General features: G+C 51.0%; 3 protein-coding genes across 9 annotated transcripts in view; 1 reads left to right on the forward strand and 2 right to left on the reverse strand.

Annotated features, from left to right (window-relative positions):
* Positions 1-1660, reverse strand: part of GLB1L (galactosidase beta 1 like) — a 12618-nt gene extending 10958 nt beyond the window's left edge. Inside the window, exon 1 of one of the 5 annotated variants that reach the window (XM_017535223.2) lies at positions 1412-1660. The gene's annotated coding sequence lies outside the window, so the exon portion shown is untranslated. The remainder of the gene's footprint in view (positions 1-1411) is intronic. The other 4 variants (XM_017535224.2, XM_017535230.2, XM_017535225.2 and 1 more) reach the window with 4 other exon arrangements.
* Positions 1594-6462, forward strand: STK16 (serine/threonine kinase 16). Of its 3 annotated transcripts, none has more exons than XM_017535234.2 (8): positions 1597-1703; positions 2081-2270; positions 2837-3056; positions 3293-3426; positions 3593-3713; positions 3840-3935; positions 4351-4472; positions 4578-6462. In XM_017535234.2, exons 2-8 carry the CDS (start codon positions 2185-2187, stop codon positions 4714-4716), a joined length of 918 nt encoding a protein of 305 aa, XP_017390723.1. In that variant the 5' UTR covers positions 1597-1703; positions 2081-2184; the 3' UTR covers positions 4717-6462. The 3 variants fall into 3 exon arrangements, with proteins under 3 accessions (XP_017390725.1, XP_017390723.1, XP_017390724.1); XM_017535235.1 differs by lacking the exon at positions 1597-1703 and adding an exon at positions 1710-1860; XM_017535236.2 differs by lacking the exon at positions 3293-3426 and having other exon boundaries at positions 1594-1703; positions 3549-3713.
* Positions 6404-10132, reverse strand: TUBA4A (tubulin alpha 4a). Its single transcript, XM_017535232.2, has 4 exons — positions 9967-10132; positions 8131-8353; positions 7684-7832; positions 6404-7447 (listed from the first exon to the last, which is right to left on the reverse strand). The coding sequence occupies exons 1-4, from the start codon at positions 9967-9969 to the stop codon at positions 6476-6478; spliced, it is 1347 nt and encodes a 448-aa protein (XP_017390721.1). The 5' UTR covers positions 9970-10132; the 3' UTR covers positions 6404-6475.
* Positions 10133-19268: the final 9136 nt, after the last annotated feature.

The following is a 19268-nucleotide window of genomic DNA, read 5'->3' on the forward strand; positions in this document are numbered from 1 at the left end:
ACTCAGGAGGCTGAGGCAGGAGAATTGCCTGAACCCAAGAGGCGGAGGTTGCGGTGAGCCGAGATCGCGCCATTGCACTCCAGCCTGGGTAACATGAGTGAAACTCTGTCTCAAAAAAAAAAATAATAAATAAAATAAAAATAAAAATAAAAATACAAAAATTAGTCGGGACTGGTGGCGCAAGCCTGTAATCTCAGATACTAGCGTAGCTGGGCAGGAGAATTGCTGGAACCCGGAAGGCGGAGGCTGCAGTGAGCTATCCTGCCACTGCACTCCAGCCTGGGCAACAGGGAGAGACACTGTCTCAAAAAAAAAAAGAAAAAAAAGGAGAAAAGAAAGAAATGCAAAACCTCAGATCCTATCTCAGATCCTACCTCAGACCTATAGAATCAGAATTTGTATTTTAACAAGATTCCCGGGTGATCCTAGGCACCTTCAAAATTGAGAAGCATGGCTTGACTTGACTGGGCTCCCTGAGGACAGGGAGTGCCCTGTTTATCTCAAATCCTCAGCTTCCAGCACAGGGCCTGGCACATAGCAGTTCAAATCTGGATGAATGAATGTCAGAACCAAAGGACTAAAACATGTTCAGAACCAAGGGAAACCGTTGGAAAATCTTCAGGGTGATCCGGGGTGTAGAAGGGGGTGACCAGGTCCTAAGAAGGACCTTTTTCCTGAGAGCCCTGCTTCAGCAAAACAGCCATTCCCTCCTGGCCATTCCACCTTCTTTGGAAGTGCATCCCTCTCCAGCTTACCCCTGCCTGCCTCGACAACAGATGCCAAGGACAACTGCTTTGTGCCAAGGCTTGGAAATTTGTGAATTTCTGTTCCTTTTGCTTTTACAGTCTCAAGCATGGATGTGAAGATCAGGGTAATAATAATTACTGTTGACACGTACTGAAGGCTATGTGTCACATATTGTATTAAACTGTACATCTCATTTAATCTTCAAACAACTCCATGACGTAGATAATTATCATTTCCATTTCACAGAGGAGGAGAGAAAAGGACAGAAACATTAAGCAGCCTGTCCAAGGTCAGGCAACTATGTTAATAGAGCTGGCATTTCAACTAGTCAGTCCGGCCTCACGGTTAAGCTACTTAACCTTAGGTACTATTATACCCTTTTTACAGGTACCAAAATTAAGGATCCGAGAAGTTAAGACACTTGCGCGAGGTTACACAGCTAGTATGCTATTAACATTCAATTCAGAAACTGGAAGTCTGGTTCACAAGCCTGAGTTCTGAATCACTGAGACTAAAGGGTAGTGGGATACAGGCCAGAGCCCGGGAAGTTGCACAGGATCAGGAGCCCAGGCCACCAGACCCGCCCCTCCCTGGATCTCCCTCCAGGCTGCAGTGTAGTCGGCCGCTTTCTGCCCCAGAGCGCCGGAGGTTTGAAGCCTCCTACCTCCAACATTGGGTGATGGAGATCCTGGGGGCCTCGGGCCGAGCCCGGCTTTGCTCCCCTTTGATGCAGGTGCCTGCGTCTTGACCCCTACTGAAGGCCAAGTAGAGAACCCTCACAAGGGTCCTGCGACCCGTCCGCCCCAGGCCTAGCCCGCCCCGGGCTTCTCAGCTCCGCGCCCTCACATCCTCCGGTTGCCTGGCGGTTGCTAAGATATCGCGGGCCGTTGCGCCGGTGCGGACTGATGATGTCAGCGCTGCTTCCGGTCCGTGGCGCTGCGCTCTGGCCGAGCCAGGTCAGTCCGGGAGTGTGAGCTGGCCCACCCCGGGCTCTGGGCTCCGAAGCCAGGGGTGGGCCCTGCCAGGAGTGGGCTTGAGCCTCGCGCGTCTTTTGAAACTACCCTGTGCTCTGCCTTTGCGGCGCGACGGGCATGGGAGCGGGGCTGCCCAAAGGTGGGCTGGGGTTGGAGGAAGTGGCTGGGTAGCCGCTGTGTGTCTGCCCTGAGGCCGTAAGGCCCCTGACCCCACCCTTGGAGCTGGCGACGGAGAGGGCCTGTTTCCCCTAGACAGTAGTGTAGGTTCCAGAGACCTGGGCCTGAGCTCTCCGCTTTGGTACTTCACGGGTCGTCTGGATTGTGCCGGACCTGCGACCCTGCCGTTGTTTTCTTTCCAGCATGATCCGCTGGGCTCCCGGAGCATCTCCTGGAAGAGCCCACTCACCCTGGACGAGCTCTTCGGTAGCCTCAGATCGTCCTTGAAGAGGATGACTGAGACATTATGGGCCACGCGCTGTGTGTCTGCTCTCGGGGAACTGTCGTCATTGACAATAAGCGCTACCTCTTCATCCAGAAACTGGGGGAGGGGTGAGTGTTTAGAAGTCAATTAACTAGTCCTCAAGCTTATGGTCATTGAAGGGCAGCGGTCTGCACATGTTTGGGGCACAAGGGTTTTATCCCTATCCCTGTCCTCTCTCACCTGACAGAGCTTAGTTACACGGTATCAAGAAGGTGGATCCTGGAGCCAGGCCTGCTAAATCCACTTCGTGTGACCTTGATAAACCATGTTTCTTTTCGTCTGCTTAATGGAGATGATTATCATGCCTCACTGATGGAGTTGTGAGGATTAAATGAGATAATGTTATAAAATGTCTCACCCAGTGTTTGGTTCATAAGTACTTGATAAGTGTTGGCTATTATTTACTTCTGTCAGGTGCAGAGCTCTCTATGATGACCATGGGACCTCAAAGATTTCTATATCTCTGCTCCTGAGGAGCTCACAGCGTAATATTCTTCAGATTTCACTTAGAGCCACATCTTGGGAGGGTTTCTGCTAAATGGGAAGAACACCCCACTCCCCACCAGGAAATTTCTCTAGGTCCAAGCCATGTGGGAGATGACCATGGCCCTTCATTGACCCCTTTGGCCCACAGTGGGTTCAGCTATGTGGACCTAGTGGAAGGGTTACATGATGGACACTTCTACGCCCTGAAGCGAATCCTGTGTCATGAGCAGCAGGACCGGGAGGAGGCCCAGCGAGAAGCCGACATGCATCACCTCTTCAATCACCCAAACATCCTTCACCTTGTGGCTTACTGTCTGAGGGAGCGGGGTGCTAAGCATGAGGCCTGGCTGCTGCTACCATTCTTCAAGGTCAGAAAGACTCTTGGTTATAGAGGGGGTTGCAACAGAGGCACGTACCCAAGGGCTGTGTAAGCAGCCCAGCATGTTAGGAAGCAGGGACCACGTCCTGGGTTTGGCCACTTTGGATTTGGGGTTTGAGGTGTGTGTCATGAAAGGGCTGATAGGCTTTGACACGTGGAAGGGATCAGGCCTAGGGAGCAGAGACTCCAAAAACATCTCCAACTGTAGGGAAACTTGTGTTGCAGAGAGGTACACTGTGGAATGAGATAGAAAGGCTGAAGGACAAAGGCAACTTCCTGACTGAGGATCAAATCCTTCGGCTGCTGCTGGGGATCTGCAGAGGCCTAGAGGCCATTCATGCCAAGGGTTATGCCCACAGGTTAGTGGGAGGACCCTGTGTGCTTGCTGGGGCCCAGAGGAAGAGCTTCACTAAGAGAAATGGGAGGTCTCTGTTCTCTCAGGAAACAGCCTGCATGATTCTTTTGCTCGCTGGGATTCCAGGCTTCCTGTCCAGAGATGTCCAGCTCATTTCTACTTCCCTACAGAGACCTGAAGCCCACCAATATATTGCTTGGAGATGAAGGGCAGCCAGTTTTAATGGACTTGGGTTCCATGAATCAAGCATGCATCCATGTGGAGGGCTCCCGCCAAGCCCTGACCCTGCAGGTAAAAGAGTCTCCATGCTCCTTTTCTCACCAGTTCCCCATTCCCGCCCCTTCTGGTGCATGCCCCGGTTTGGTCCCATGACCATGCCCTGTGCCCCACTTTTGAGCTCTGGGACCACTGTTCCAGGACTGGGCAGCCCAGCGGTGCACCATCTCCTACCGAGCCCCAGAACTCTTCTCTGTGCAGAGTCACTGTGTCATCGATGAGCGGACTGATGTCTGGGTGAGGAGCATGTAGGTGGGCATCTGGGTAGGGAGGGCTGTGGCTCTGTACCCGCTGTGGAGTAGAGTAAGTTGTTGGTTTCTGTTGCATGGGGCCCCAGGAGCCACAATATGTCCCCATCCACTTCAACTTCCTTCCTGGGAACTGTCACTGATACTGTACCCAATTGCACCGGATGTGGTATAATCCCTGCCCCTGAACAGGGTGAATACAGCTCAGTGTCAGTACTGAAGGCACTGGCTAAGCAGGGGCTGCAGAGGCCTCTGGCTGACTGGCAGTTTCTCTGGGCCCTGGCGGTGCCATGTGGCTGAGGTCAGCATATTCTTTTTAGCTTATATAGTCTCCTTTTACCACAGAAGGAGAGAGATGTCACCTCCATTGGTCCCTTTCTAGGGACTAACCAAGTTATACTCAGTCCCTAGGCTGCGTGCTATATGCCATGATGTTTGGGGAAGGCCCTTATGACATGGTGTTCCAGAAGGGTGACAGTGTGGCCCTTGCTGTGCAGAACCAACTCAGCATCCCACAAAGCCCCAGGTGAGCAAGCAATGAATGGGCACCAGGTGTTTCAGACTCCCCCCTGGTTTTAGCTGAGTTGGCGGATAGGCGTCATCCAGTCTCCCTGAGCTCCTCCCTCCACAGGCATTCTTCAGCATTGCGGCAGCTCCTGGCCTCGATGATGACCGTGGACCCACAGCAGCGTCCTCACATTCCTCAACTCCTCAGTCAGCTGGAGGAGCTACAGCCCCCAGCTCCTGGCCAGCACACTACCCAAATCTGAAAAAACAGTGGCATGTTGAGAAGGTGATCCCTCATGCCTTAGAAAGAGGTTCCCATCCCTCACTGGAATCTCCCCCCATTCCGTCCAGGACTGCTGTCTTACACTTGGGGGTAGTGGGGTCAGGACAGTCATCTCAGTCCTGCATCCACTCTTCTGCTTTCTTACTTCCAAGAGCAAAACCTGGGCAAGGAGCCTTACTGAATGGGGGTGGGTGGGGGTTGGGAAAAGGGAAACTTCTGGGATATGGAACATGGCTCTGAGTGGGACTGCTGAGCTCATATCATGTTCTGCCTCCAAATCTGGGAGCAGGAGAATGTATAAAGAATAAAGTGGAAACAGGTTGGTGTGGATCTTAGTCTCACTGTCCCTGGAGTGAGAGAAGAGGTGCGGGGCACCCAGAGTCTGGTTGCCATTTCCAGGTGAACAGCCTGGGAAGAAGAGGGACTGGTGCAGAGTCAGCAGTGGTGCGACTTCATTCCATGGAAGGAGGTTGGTTAGCAGTGGACAGTTCTAGTTTGTCTTAGATCAAAACTTAAAGCTTCTTGGGCTTAAGCTGGTGTCTGCCTGTGTCAAAACTGGGACTAAGGCCCCCTAAAAGCACCCAACTAGTTCTTTCCTTCCTTCAGTCCTGGGTTGAGTAGTTGTCAAAGCAGCCCAGCCGGTTTGCCAGGCAAGGGCCTCTGGGTGGAGACACCTGAGGAAGCTTTGGGACAGCTACATTACAATCTCCCATCCTCAGCCTAGGGGCAAGGGGAGTGGAGTGTTTTGGCTCATGTCTCCCTGATGGTTCTAGCTCATACATGGTTAATGATTAATGGGGCAGTGTGGTGTGGCAGTATCCAGCTGCCACTTCTTGCCTACTCTGCTGAGTAAACAGGGGCCCTGTTTTAGCTGGGCGTCAAACCTGTTCCCTAGGGAAGGGCACTGTCCCTGAATCACCAGGGAGGAAAGGCAAGGGCAGGGTTGGCATCTCCTGCTCTTGTGATCCAAGCCTCCTCCCCCCAACCATGCCCACCCTCCAGGCTGACATCAGCATGGGGCCTGGGGCTCCTGTTAGCAAAGTTGAAGCTTTCCCCGGGGCCCTAGCAGGAGTCTCCCACCAGCTAGCACCGAGGCTGAGGCCAGAAATAAATCACAAACAGAGGGGAGATGACCTGACTTTTAATGGCACAGCCCCAGCTCCAGCAAAGCAGCAAGACAGGAAGCTATGCAAAGCTGCTCAGAGGTGCAGTAGCACAAACAACTCTAGGAGATTGCCTGTGTTTCCTCCCATCCCCCAAGCTTATGACGTGGCTCCATGCCCAGGAACTCCCGGCCAGCCCAGCCCCGCTCCCAAACCCTCATAATGCAGAGGAGCCTGGGCCAAGCCTTGCTTCCAGAGTTGGTAAATGTAGAGGTGGCAGGAAGAACAGGGTAGCAGTCTAACTCTCAAAGACAAACTACTGGATTAAACTACTTGAAAGAAACCGAAGATTCATCCTTCAATAGTTTGTGCCTGGATTTGGTCCTCATTTCCTCCCTATCCCAGGTACCCCTAGGACTTCGATTTAAAGTCCCTGGGGTTATGCTTCCTGGGCCTGGCAAGGACCCCTTGGCAGGTCTCACCTTCAGCCATGGAAGGGATAAGGATCATTAGCAGCAAACAGTGAGGGCAGCGGCAGCTCAAGCACTCACAGAGGGGACAAGAAACCGTGCAAGGAAACTGTTTATTTCGAAAGGATTTTGCAATAAACATAGTGAACAGGCTCCAGCAGCAGCTTTATTCTTCTCCCTCATCCTCGTCCTCATAGGAGTCGATGCCCACCTCCTCATAATCCTTCTCCAGGGCAGCCATATCCTCACGGGCCTCAGAGAACTCGCCCTCCTCCATGCCCTCTCCCACATACCAGTGCACAAACGCCCTCTTGGCATACATCAGGTCGAACTTGTGGTCCAAGCGGGCCCAGGCCTCGGCGATGGCGGTCGTGTTGCTCAGCATGCACACAGCACGCTGCACCTTGGCCAGGTCACCCCCAGGCACCACAGTGGGAGGCTGGTAGTTGATACCAACCTTGAAGCCAGTGGGGCACCAGTCCACAAACTGAATGCTGCGCTTGGTCTTGATGGCGGCAAAGGCAGCATTGACATCCTTGGGCACCACATCTCCACGGTACAGCAGGCAGCAGGCCATGTACTTGCCGTGCCGGGGATCACACTTGACCATCTGGTTGGCAGGCTCAAAGCAGGCATTGGTGATCTCGGCCACCGACAGCTGCTCGTGGTACGCCTTTTCTGCAGAGATGACTGGTGCATAGGTGGCCAGGGGGAAGTGGATGCGAGGGTAGGGCACCAGGTTGGTCTGGAACTCTGTCAGGTCCACATTGAGGGCCCCGTCAAAGCGCAGGGAAGCTGTGATGGAGGAGACGATTTGGCTGATGAGGCGATTGAGGTTGGTATAGGTTGGGCGCTCGATATCTAGATTGCGGCGGCAGATGTCGTAGATAGCTTCGTTGTCCACCATGAAGGCACAGTCTGAGTGTTCCAGGGTGGTGTGGGTGGTCAGGATAGAGTTATAGGGCTCGACCACGGCTGTAGACACCTGGGGTGCTGGGTAGATGGAGAATTCCAGCTTGGATTTCTTGCCATAGTCAACAGAGAGCCGCTCCATCAGGAGTGAGGTGAAGCCAGAGCCAGTGCCCCCGCCAAAGCTGTGGAACACCAGGAAGCCCTGAAGGCCTGTGCACTGGTCAGACTAAAAGGCAAGAACGAGAAAGAACAGTTTAGGCAGGGGCCTAAGGGACTATCACCTGGCTCCATAAAGCATAAAATAAATATATCAGCAGTCAGGGCCATACTGAGGATGCCATAGCAGTACCACATTCGAGACCATGTACAGTTAGAGATGACCTCTGAAAGGGATCTGAAAAAAATACTCCTGACCATTAGGACAGTCTCTAAAGTTCCCTCCCTCCCCAGACAAATTCTCACCAGCTTGCGGATCCGATCCAGCACCGGATCAATGATCTCCTTGCCAATGGTATAGTGACCACGGGCATAGTTGTTGGCAGCATCCTCTTTCCCAGTGATGAGCTGCTCTGGGTGGAAGAGCTGTCGGTATGGGCCATTTCGAATCTCATCTGGAAGGGCAAAAACCACAAGGCTATGCTCAGCAGAGACCTTCCTCCCCCCCCCGGGTGGTGGCTGTGGCCAGATGCATGGAAGGACTTCGATCCTCCTGCCAGCCTGAGATACCAGAGTGTGAGAGAAACCCAGACCGGCTGCCCAGGCCAGTCTGAGATCAGCTTGCCTTCTGCAGCTTCAAATACGGCTAGGAGTTTTCAGGGCCAGGAATGCCTGGTCTAAATACCCTCTCTCCAGGGAGAAGCTTTTGAGTCATGCTCCAACCCCCTCAATTTTGTCCCCACTTCCTCTCACCAATGACTGTAGGCTCCAGATCCACAAAAACTGCCCGCGGCACATGTTTTCCAGCACCAGTTTCACAGAAGAAGGTGGTGAAGGAGTCATCCCCTCCACCAATGGTCTTGTCACTGGGCATCTGCCCATCAGGCTGAATCCCATGTTCCAAGCAATAGAGCTCCCAGCAGGCATTGCCCATCTGGACACCTGCCTGCCCCACATGGACTGAGATGCATTCACGCTGAGGGATAGAGAGAGGGGACACAGCATGAGTCCCACATCCACAAGTCGTCACCTCGCAAGTCCCTCTTCCACCCTATCACCTACCAGCTAGGATGACTCAGTTGGCAAGAGTGGAGGCTTGGGGCTGGGCAGAGGTGAGAAGAGGCTAGCAGCCTGCCTGGGCTCCCGGGTACAGGACTCCCCACCTGGAGGCACCCAGCAGGGCAGGCCAACCTCTTAGCTCACTTTTCAGTGGGGAATCTGTCAAGTAAGCACTGTGGCTCCACATGACAAAAGAAGGGTTCCTGGAGGTATGGGTTTACTGCTAGAGGCCACCCCCTTGATTATTTGCTTTGAGTATGAACAGCTAGAATTCATAGAACCCTTTCCCCCTTTCTTTCCTGTAGGCTGCAGAGGTGTCTCAGCCATCCAATCTGGTATCAACGGACCACACGTCATCAGGATGCCCTCCTCCCTCACCTTTAAATCCCATCTGGCTCTGGGGATCAATCCCATCTGGCTCCTCTCCCCACCTCCACCCCCGCAACCTGGGTGTCTTCACCGCTTTCATCTCCTCTGTCAGCCCGCACGGAAGTAGCAGCGGTAATGCTTGTAAGCGCAGACGGTAGGGGCCAGCAATAAGGTTTGAGGGTATTGGGGCACACATTGCCTTAGGCTCCGTCCCTGCCAGCCTGAAATTAACCCCTAAAGCACTAAAGTCCGCAGGGCCCACGCACCTCCCTTCCCACACTGAAATGGCGGGGTGACGGTTTCCAAATACCCAGAAAAGGAAGCGGAACCTGCGGGGAGGCCCCAGAGGTAACCCGCCTTGCCCCGCGCCAGGTGGGCGCCATTCTGCAGCCCAGCCCTACATCCGCTCTCCCTCTGGAGTCTTTCCAGTTACTTCCCGGCCCAAAGCGGGGATTGGGTTTCGGCCCCCGCTCCTGAGCTATAAATACCACCCCCTACACGCACCTCTTTCCCCTCCCCCCAACCTGGCCTCGGCCCGCGCAGTGCTCAGCGCCAGCTGTCTCTGCCTATCCGCGCACCCGGGCTCCGGCTGGAGAGGGCCGGCTAGCTTCAGGAGGCCGAACCCCGTTTCCACTACCCCTCTCAGCTCAGAAGCGGGGTGCTGAGTCAAGGCGGGGGGTTCCGTGGATAGTTGGAATGCATACACAGAGTAAAGGGGGATGCGGCACTAGGTAACCTGACCTCCACCTTCTAACGCCAAGCACGTGCTCGGTCAATTCAGGGGACCAGGGACTGGGGATGGAAGAGGGCAGCGAAATGGGTCTTCTTTCGCCCGCGGAAAGGACGGGGCGCGGGCCCGCGTGACTCTCAACCAGAGTCAGGACACAAATGCTGGGTAAGGCAGGTGCAGAGTGCCAGGGTTCCTCTCTGTTACTGAAGAGTCGCACTCCACCCCAAGTCCCATCCCCAGCCACCGAAGGTGAACTACAGGACTCGGCCAAAGTCACCAGGAGGGGGTTGGGGAACGAGGATGCAAAACCTTCGCACCTCCTGGAGACCTGGAACGCCCGGTGGAGGTCCCCGAGCAGGCTTGGAAAGAGTGTCCCCCAAAGGAGAGGAGCAATTAGGGGAGGGGCACGACCCAAGCAGGGCCGCACTCACCATGGTGAGTCCGGGCGGTGCGTCTCACGTTGAGTCGGGGTGACGGGTCTCAGTGAGAACTGCGCTAGCTGCAGTGCTGCACTGGTCTTATATGCGGGGGGCGGGGCCCGCATTTTCCGCTTGCCCACTAAGGGCTGGGCGGCCCACAGGCCACGCCTCCCGGAGGGGCAATTGGCCCCGAGGGGCTGAACCTGGCCGAGTCCCCTCCCTAAGCTGCTCGCGGGTCCCTCACCTGTCGGGCTGGGATTAGGAGTGGCGACTCAGGCTTTACTTCCTCCTTCCCCATTTTGAGCCTACACGCTGGGCTCCCGAGGGCCTCCGCGGGGACGCAGGGTGCTGTGGCTGGGAGAGTCTCGCCTGCACCTGCATCCTGGGGGCGTCGGTCATCCAGGTGTTCTAACTTAGGTCGGTAGCAGGCGAGGCGGTCCTTCCCAAGCGGCCGCGGCTGGCCTTCGCCCGTGCCCTTCCGGCCCTGCCTCCCAGGAGACTCGAGCCGGCTGCGCGGCTGAGGTGGGTCCCCAGGGAGCCCCTGCCAGCTGCCCGACTCTTGCTGGTCCCCGGCCGGGGCGGCAGGCTTTCGCTGACGCCTGTGGGAGGCCGAGGACCTGGAGCTGCACAACCTGAGCCCCAGGGTGCCGGTTCCTTAGGCGCTCCTGCAGAACCGAGCCAGGCAGCGTGTCTACCGGGGCCGACCCAGGAATCTGCCGTGGCTCGCCGGCCACCCGCAGGTCAGTGGCCGGGTCATCAGCTCCGTCACTATGATGCCCTCGTTGTGGGTACGTGCCCGTTCTCCTGCTGCCAGAACTGCGGGGGACGCTGACCCGGAGACCTCAGGATCCTGGATTCGCCTCCAGGCTTCCCTGTGTGACCTTGGGCAAGTGACTTAACCTCACTGAGTCCTTGACATTTTCGTGGGTGAAAAGGAGACAGTGATTTCTCTGGAATCACTTGTTTGTTTCAATGTTTCACTGAAACACTTGAATATTTCAAAAGGAAATATTGTTGTAAGCTATCAAACTGTCTGTTGACTCTGAAAAGAAGAAAATTGAGATTCTCATATCTTGGATGATTTTGACTTTTCTGGTCTCTTCTGTTTCTAAGCTAAGGGCAGGATCTGCACCCTACACCTTAATGATCTCAGCCCCAGGCCTCAGCAGAAGCCCTTCTTTCTATATTTCATTTCGTTCTCCCCACTCCACCTTTTCAGGCTACTTCTGTCCTCCCTCCCTCCCTTCCTTTTCTCTCTCTCTCTTTTTATTTCAGTTTCTTGCTGACACCCAGGCTAGAGTACAGTGGCACAACCTCAGCTCACTACCACCTCCGTCTCCGGGCTCAAGCCATCCTTCTACTTTACCCTTCCACCTCAGCCTCCTCAGTAGCTGGGACCACAGGCATGCACCACCATGCCCAGCTTATTTTTTGTATTTTTATTAGAGACCAGGTCTCACTATTGTCCAGATTGGTCTCGAACTTCTGAGCTCAAGCAATCCACCTGCATCAACCTCCCAAAGTGCTGGGATTACAGGCTTCAGCAACCGCCCCAGCCTGCCTTACATTGTCTAATTGTCTCCCTTCACTGGGGAAAGTCATCTGGCAGTGCCCCAGGTGTGCTCATTTGCACATCCTTAAGAAACCTGTCTTCCTGGCTCTACATCACTTGGAAAGGATTCGCCTGACCCTCCCCCATCATCTGACAACACAACGTAATACCATGAAAGAACTAGTGATGGCAACTCTCTACCAACAAAAGAGCTTAGGCAAGGCATGGAAAGGAATATAGTGAAATATGACAAGGTCTCTCTTCCCAATAGACTTGCCATCTGATTGGGAGAACAAGACTCACTCATAAAAAGAAAACTGACAAGGTCATATAGTGAGGCTGCTTTGGGGAATGAGGTCATGATCTCTACAAAGGAAGGAGCGGTGGTGATTACAGGACACATGGTGGGAGGTTGCAGACCTTCCCTGACCCTCTTTGGACCCTCCTTTTGGTCCCCTACCCAAGCAGAATGAATGTAGTAAGAGACTTGAGCTTTCTTAGGAAAAATCCTAAACCTCTTTGACCTTCAGGTGCAGATTCTTCATTTGTAAAACCTGGGTAACAACTTTGGATTATGAGTATCACATGAGTTTAGGGATGTGCATATTCACATCAAGGCACTGTGTAAGTAGCTGTGACATTTATTTTAGTGCATAAAGCACATCATGCTGTAGTTGTTTGTGTACATGTACATCTTACTATTATAGATAGCAAACTATTGGCAGTAAGGACTGTGTCTTATTCATCTTTGTAGCCCCTACCATAGTGCTTAGCGTGCCTGGTACACATTTGCTAAGTGTGTGTCAGATGAATTGTTTCACTTCAGAGATGGTAGGCAGAAGAATGCTCCCCATAAAGATGTCCACATCCTAATCTCCAGGACCTATGACTGTTACCTTACATGGCAAAAGACTTTGAAGATGTGATTAAGATAAAGATCTTGAGATAAGGAGATGATCCTGGATTATCCCAGGTGGGCCCAATGTAATCTCAAGGGCCTTTATAAGTGAAAGAGGGAGGCAGGAGGGTCAGAGTCAAAGAAGAAGAGGTCAGACCCAGTTCGGTGGCTCATGCCAGTAATCCCAACACTTTAGGAGGCTGAGGTGGGAGGATCACTTGAAGTCAGGAGTTTGAGACCAGCTTGGGCAACATAGTGAGACCCTGTCTCTACCAAAAAATAAAAATTAAAAAATAAAGAAGTCAAAAGTAAGTACAGGTCAGAATTAGGTGATTGTTGACTTTGAAGAGGAATAGGGGCCATGAGTGAAAGAATATGGACAGCCTCTAGAAGATAGAAAAGGCATGGAATAGATTCTCCCCTAGAATTTCCAGATTTTAGTTCTGCAAGACCCTTTGATCCTTTGGTTTCCTTTTTTTTTTTTTTTTTTTTTTTTTTTTTCATTCAAGATGATTATTTTGAGATTCGTCCATGGTGTTTTTTGTGTCAATAGTTTGTTTTATTTTCAGAGTCTTGCTCTCTTGCCCAAGGTGCAGATTCTTCATTTGGATTTGCAGTGTGATCATGGCTCACTGCTACATTGCTCTCAAATTCCTAGGCTCAAGCAATCCTCTCACCTCAGCCTTTCTAGTAGTTGGGACTACAGACAGGCACCAGCACACCCAGCTACACACACACACACACACACACACACACACACAAACACACACACACACATATGTATATATATATATACACACACGCACATATATGATATATATACACACGTGTGTGTGTGTGTGTGTATATATATATATATATATATATATATATATGATGGCTGGGTGCAATGGCTCACATCTGTAATCCCAGTACTTTTGAGAGGCTGAGGTGGGCGGATCACTTGAGGTCAGAAGTTCAAGACCAGCCTGGCCAACATGGTGAAATTCCATCTCTACTAAAAATACAAAAATTAGGCAGGCTCCTGTAATTCCCAGCTACTCTGGAGGCTGAGGCAGGAGAATCACTTGAACCTAGGAGGTGGAGGTTGCAGTGAGCCGAGATAGAGCCACTGCACTCCAGCTTGGGTGACAGCAAAAACTGTCTCTCTCTCTCTTTCTCTCTCTCTCTCTCTCTTTCTCTCTCTCTCTTTCTCTCTCTCTCTTTTTCTCTCTCTCTCTATATATATGTATATGTATATATAGATATACATACACACATTTTATATATTTTGTAGATATGGGGTCTTACTATGTTGCCCAAGCTTGTCTAGAGCTCCTGACCATAAGCTATCCTCCTGCTTTGGCCTCCCAAACTGCTGAGATTACAGGCATGAATCACTGCACCTGGCCCATTTGTTTTGTTTGTTTTGTTTTTGTGACAGAGTCTCTCTGTGTCATCCAGGTTGGAGTCCAGTAGCGTCATCTCAGCTCTCAGCTCACTGCAACCTCCCCCTCCTATGTTCAAGTGATTCTCCTGCCTCAGTCTCCCAAGTAGCTGGGATTACAGGTTCATGTCACCACACCTGGCTAATTTTTGTATTTTTAGTAGAGACAGGGTTTCACCATGTTGGCCAGGCTGGTCTCGAACTCCTGTCCTCAGGTGATCCATCTGCACCAGCTTCCCAAAGTGCTGTGATTACAGGTGTGAGCTGTCACACCCAGTCCCATTTTGTTTTGTGTTTGTTTTTGTTTGAGACAAGGCCTGGCTCTGTCTCAGGCTGGAGTGCAGTGGCACTCTGACCATCCTTCAACCTCAGCCTCCTGAGTAGCTGGGACTACAGGTGCGTACCACCAGGCCTGGCTAGTTTTTTTTTGTATTTTTAGTAGAGACGGGGTTTCACCATGTTGCCCAGGCTGGTCTTGAACTCGTGAGCTCAAGGTATCTGCCTGCCTCGGTCTCCCTGGGTGCTGGGATTACAGGCATGAGCCACTGTGCCCAGCCCACCTGGCTTATTTTGGACTTCAGAACTCCAGCCCTGGCAGGTAACAAATTTGTGTTGTTTTAAGCTATCATGTTTGTTATAATTTGTTACAGTGACAACAGGAAAATGATATGAGAATAGAGGTGAACAGAAGCTACTGTCTTAAGGTGGGCAACATGCTCCCTCCAGTTCACCACAGTGCTCACTTTCTGTGTCTCCCTGACACAGAACACAAGTGTCTGTTGTCATTTAACTTCATACACTCAGCCTACATTACACATTTATGATACCCCGGCCCCTGTAGCTAAGAGTTTACAACCCTCAAGCATACTTTCTAGCTGACAAAATGGAGAAGACATGGGTGCAGAAAGAAATGCCCAAGGCATGTTAATGAAATACAGATTCTGCTTCTGATTGTGTGTGTGCGTGTGTGTGTGTGTGTGTGTGTGTGTGTGTATGTCCATGTGTCCTCAGGATATATACAGATCCCCAGAATTAGGGCCACAAACTCTGGGTGAGTATGCAGGTAATGGTTCATTTTACCAGATCAAAAACTTTTAGACATTCATAGACATGTTCAGAATCTAGAAAATGCTGCCAGACACTTCTTCACTCTCCCATTGAATTACTTTTTGGTCCATGTACCTACATAGGTACTCTTCCTCTGGGTCTTTCTCCCTTTTCTCCTTTCCCATTATCATCTCCATATTTTCTGACCCCTTCCCAGGGTCTCACCTTTATCTTGAAGCAGGGCAGTGAAGTACTCAAAGTTTAAAATGTTTTTGCTGACTCCATCTGGGAGAGGCAGAGCCGCAGCCTTAGTGGTGTGCAGCCTTCAGTTTTTCCAGACTAGAGCATCTCCCAGCCATCCTCCTTGTCAGAGCACAGCCTTTACAAAGGGGGAGCTCTATTCATCACATAGCCATGAATTCACCCCTCAATACTCTCCCTGCAGACTTGACTCACATGCTCCGCTGAGATGCTTTTGCCAAGGTCTCTAGCAGCCTACATCTTGCCAAATCCAAAGGCCACACATCTCCATCTTCATCTTTCTCAGCTGCTCGCAGCAGCATTTCACATGGTTGATTCTTCTTTCCTTCTTGAAATTCTTTTTTCTTGGTTTTGATGACAGCACTGTCTTCTAGCTTTTGTCCTGGCCACTCCTTCTCGGTGGCCTCTGATAGCTTAACTTTATTTTATTTTTGACATGGAGTCTCACTCTGTCTCCCAGGCTGGAGTGCAGTGATCTGGCTCACTGCAAACTTTGCCTCCCAGGTTCAGGTGATTCTCCTGCCTCAGCCTCCTGAGTAGCTGGGATTATAGTCACCCACCACTGCGCCCAGCTGATTTTTTGTATTTTTAGTAGAGACGGGGTTTCACCATCTTGGCGGGCTAGTCTTGAACTCCTGACCTTGTGATCCACCCACCTCAGCCTCCCAAAGTGCTGGGATTATAGGCATGAGCCACAGTGCCCAGCCAAGACCTTAACTTTAAATGGTGTTCCCCATAGCCCAGTCTTAGGTTCTCTTATTACCTTCATTTATTTTTCTCCCTGAAGGAGCAATTGTTAAAGCTTGCTGATGAATATATGAGGTTTTACTATATTATCTCTACTTTTAGGTACATTTTTAATATCCATAATAAAAAGTTATTGTAGGCCAGGTGTGGTGGCTCATGCCTATAATCCCAGTACTTTGGGAGGCCGAGGCGGGCAGATCACAAGGTCAGGAGTTCCAGACCAGCCTGACCAATATGGTGAAACCCCATCTCTACTAAAAATACAGAAACTAGCTGGGCATGGTGGCACATGCCTGTAACCCCAGCTACTCGGAGGCTGAGGAAAAAGAATAGCTTGAACCCGGGAGGCAGAGGTTGCAATGAGCCGAGATTGCCCCATTGCATTCCATCCTGGGAGACAGAGCGAGATTCCATCTCAAGAAAAAAAAAGTTATTGTAACATTTTTGGAATTATTCAAAAAGGAGTAGAATTAGAGTATATACATTCCCATACAATAGTGAAAGAATAGGATAAAACGAAATGAATGTTATATATATGCCGATGACTCAAATTTATATCTCCATTTTCGTCCTCTCCTCTGAACTTGAGATTCATATGCCTATTTGCCTTCTTGACCTTTCCACTTGAAAGCCCATTAGACTCCCAAACATAACACATTTAACATGGAGCTCTGTTTTCTACCCTCACCCCACTCCCTGCCAAACCTGCTTCTGTTCTAGGCTCCCCAGTCTGAGTGATCATCTTCCTCCCAAGGAAGTTAAAAACTTAGGATCATTTTCCTATCTCTCTCCTCTCCCTCTTTATAAGTTAGAATTTCTTGGCTTCAAATAATGGAAAGCCCTACTTATCAGTGGCTTAAACAATGAAGGCATTTATTATTTCACAAGAAATCTGAGTATAGGGTCTTTCCAGAGTTGGTTTAGTCATGTCACCAATAACTCCAGTATTTCTAGTTTTCTGCTCTGTCATCCTCAATGAGCTGGTGACATCTTCCCTCAGGAACACAAGATATAGCAGCTGTAAGTATCATGTCCTTATATGACACTGTCTTAAGGCAGGAAAAGGGGGGTTTCCTCCCACATCTCTTTTTATCAAGAGAAAAACCTTTCCTTGAAGCGCCCTAGCAGACTTCCCCCTTCTATCTCACTAGCTCTTGCCTAAACCAGTCACTGGAGGGAGGGAGTTAAATGACCATGGATGGTTTGGACTAAACTGTCCACACCCCTAGGTGTGGGAAAAAGCCGTCTTCCTTTAACAAGTGGAAGGGTGAATACTCAAATAAATCAGGACCTTGCCAGTGAAGAATTGTGGCAGGGGCAGGGGCAGGCAAGGCTGCTGAGAAGCTCTGGCACCACCTACACTAGTATGTCCTTCACTTTACAGCCAACCCAGCTACTTCTCACCACCGCCTGCTACCATCCCCTTATTCCTAGAGCCTTCAGCAGCCTCTGAACCAGCTTCCTGCTTCTAGGCTTAAAACCCTAATGCATTCTCCACGCAGCAGCTGCAGTCATCTCTGAAACACAAGCTAGGCAATGACGCTTGCCTCAAACCCTCCTGTTACACTTATGTAAAAGCCATTCTCCTTCCAAGGCCCCTCCGCCTCTATGATCTCATCTTGTACAGCTCTCTCCCTTCCTTACTCTGGGTTTTTGGACACACTGGGCTGGTTCCTACCTATGAATGTTTACACTTGCTATTCTGTCTGTCTGGAGCACCATTTTCCAGATCTTGCCTGGCTGACTCCTCACCATTTAGGCCTCAGTTCAAATACCACCTTCTTAGAGAGTGGCTTCTTCTCTGTTCAGCAGGCCCTGGGCTGGGCACAGTGGATCATGCCTGTAATCCCAACACTTTGGGAGACCGAGGAGGGCAGATTACGAGGTCAGGAGATCGAGACCATCCTGGCCAACATGGTGAAACCCCATCTCTACTAAAAATACAAAAAATTATCCAGGCGTGGTGGTGTGCGCCTGTATTCCCAGCTACTCAGGAGGCTGAGGCAGGAGAATCGACTGAACCTGGGAGGCAGAGGTTGCAGTGAGCCGGGATTGTGCCACTGCACTCCAGCCTCTCCAAAGAGAGACTCTGTCTCAAAACAAAAACAAAAACAAAACAGCCCCTGCATATCTTTCTGACTCATTATCCTGTGTTGTTTTATTCACATGCTTATTGCTATCTGAAATTTTCTTGTTTGTTTATTGTCCGTCTTGCCCAATAGATGTGCACATGGGAATGTTCTAGACAGGACAGAGTAGGACAGCACTAGATTTCATCAGCTACCTAGAATGCATGCAACTGAAAACTGATACATTGTGTATTTCTGGAATTGTCCCTTTAATATTTTCAGACCATGGTTGACCACAGGCAACGGAAACTGCAGAAAGCGAAGCTTTGGCTACGGGGGCAGGATGGGGGTGCTACAGTGGTGGTGTTTCCAGGAGACGTGAGCGCCCATTTGAGGTCAGTGGCCATGCGTTCAAAACATCAGTCAGCATGGTTCTGGGTTTTTCATTTTTCTTTTTTCTTTCTTTCTTTTTATTTATTTATTTTTTTGAGACGGAGTCTTACCCTATCGCTCAGGCTGGAGTGCAATGGCGCGATCTCGGCTCACTGCAGCCTCCGCCTCCTGGGTTCAAGTGACTCTCCTGCCTCGGCCTCCTGAGTAGCTGGGATTACAGGTGCCTGCCACCACGACTGGCTAATGTTTTGTATTTTTAGTAGAGATGGGGTTTCACCATGTTGGCCAGGCTGGTCTCAAATTCCTGACCTCGTGATTTGCCCGCCTCAGCCTCCTAAAGTGCTGGGATTACAGGTGTCAGCCACCGCACCCAACCCCGTTCTGGATTTTTCTATGGCCACTGTTTAGCTGGGTGAGTGCGGACACAGAGCTGGGGACAAAATAAATTTAACCACCATTCTGGTTTAGTCAAACAAGGATGCTGAAGGTAGCAGGAGGCAAGAGAGTTGAGGGATACATAAGGGAGCTACCCTGGCTGGCCATGGAACTGAAGACTGGGAGGAAGGAGATAAAGGCCGAGGAGGGGCTGCGGTGGACACTTTGCCATGTGGAAAGAGGGAAAGCAGACCCCAAGTCCCAGATGAGTCTTAATTCTACCACTAATTAATCCCCATGTGACCACAGGCAGGACACTAGGAACTTCAATTTTCTTTTCTTCATCCTGGGAAAGGGAGGCCTTGCCTTGCTTACCTCAGAGTTGTTGAGGGACTCAAAGGAGATAAGGGGAGAAGGTGCCTTGAGAAGCTAATGCAGGCTAGGCACAGTGGCTCACGCCTGTGATACTAGCACTTTGGGAGGCCGAGGCAGGCGGATCACCTGAGGCCAGGAGTTTGAGACCAGCCTGGCCAACATAGCGAAACC

The sequence above is a fragment of the Cebus imitator genome, unplaced genomic scaffold (genome assembly GCF_001604975.1).
Source record: "Cebus imitator isolate Cc_AM_T3 unplaced genomic scaffold, Cebus_imitator-1.0 Scaffold91, whole genome shotgun sequence".
In the NCBI taxonomy this organism is placed as follows: Eukaryota; Metazoa; Chordata; class Mammalia; order Primates; family Cebidae; genus Cebus; species Cebus imitator.

Excerpts from the sequence above, each read along its gene's own strand:
- TUBA4A (XM_017535232.2), bottom strand. Across the intron at positions 7,833-8,130 it reads TCTGGAGCCTACAGTCATTG|ATGAGATTCGAAATGGCCCA; the intron begins GTGAGAGGAAGT and ends TTGCCCTTCCAG. Across the intron at positions 7,448-7,683 it reads TGGATCGGATCCGCAAGCTG|TCTGACCAGTGCACAGGCCT; the intron begins GTGAGAATTTGT and ends CTTGCCTTTTAG.
- STK16 (XM_017535234.2), top strand. The coding sequence starts at position 2,185 with ATGGGCCACGCGCTGTGTGTCTGCTCTCGGGGAACTGTCGTCATTGAC. Across the intron at positions 3,427-3,592 it reads GCCAAGGGTTATGCCCACAG|AGACCTGAAGCCCACCAATA; the intron begins GTTAGTGGGAGG and ends ACTTCCCTACAG. Across the intron at positions 3,936-4,350 it reads ATGAGCGGACTGATGTCTGG|TCCCTAGGCTGCGTGCTATA; the intron begins GTGAGGAGCATG and ends AGTTATACTCAG.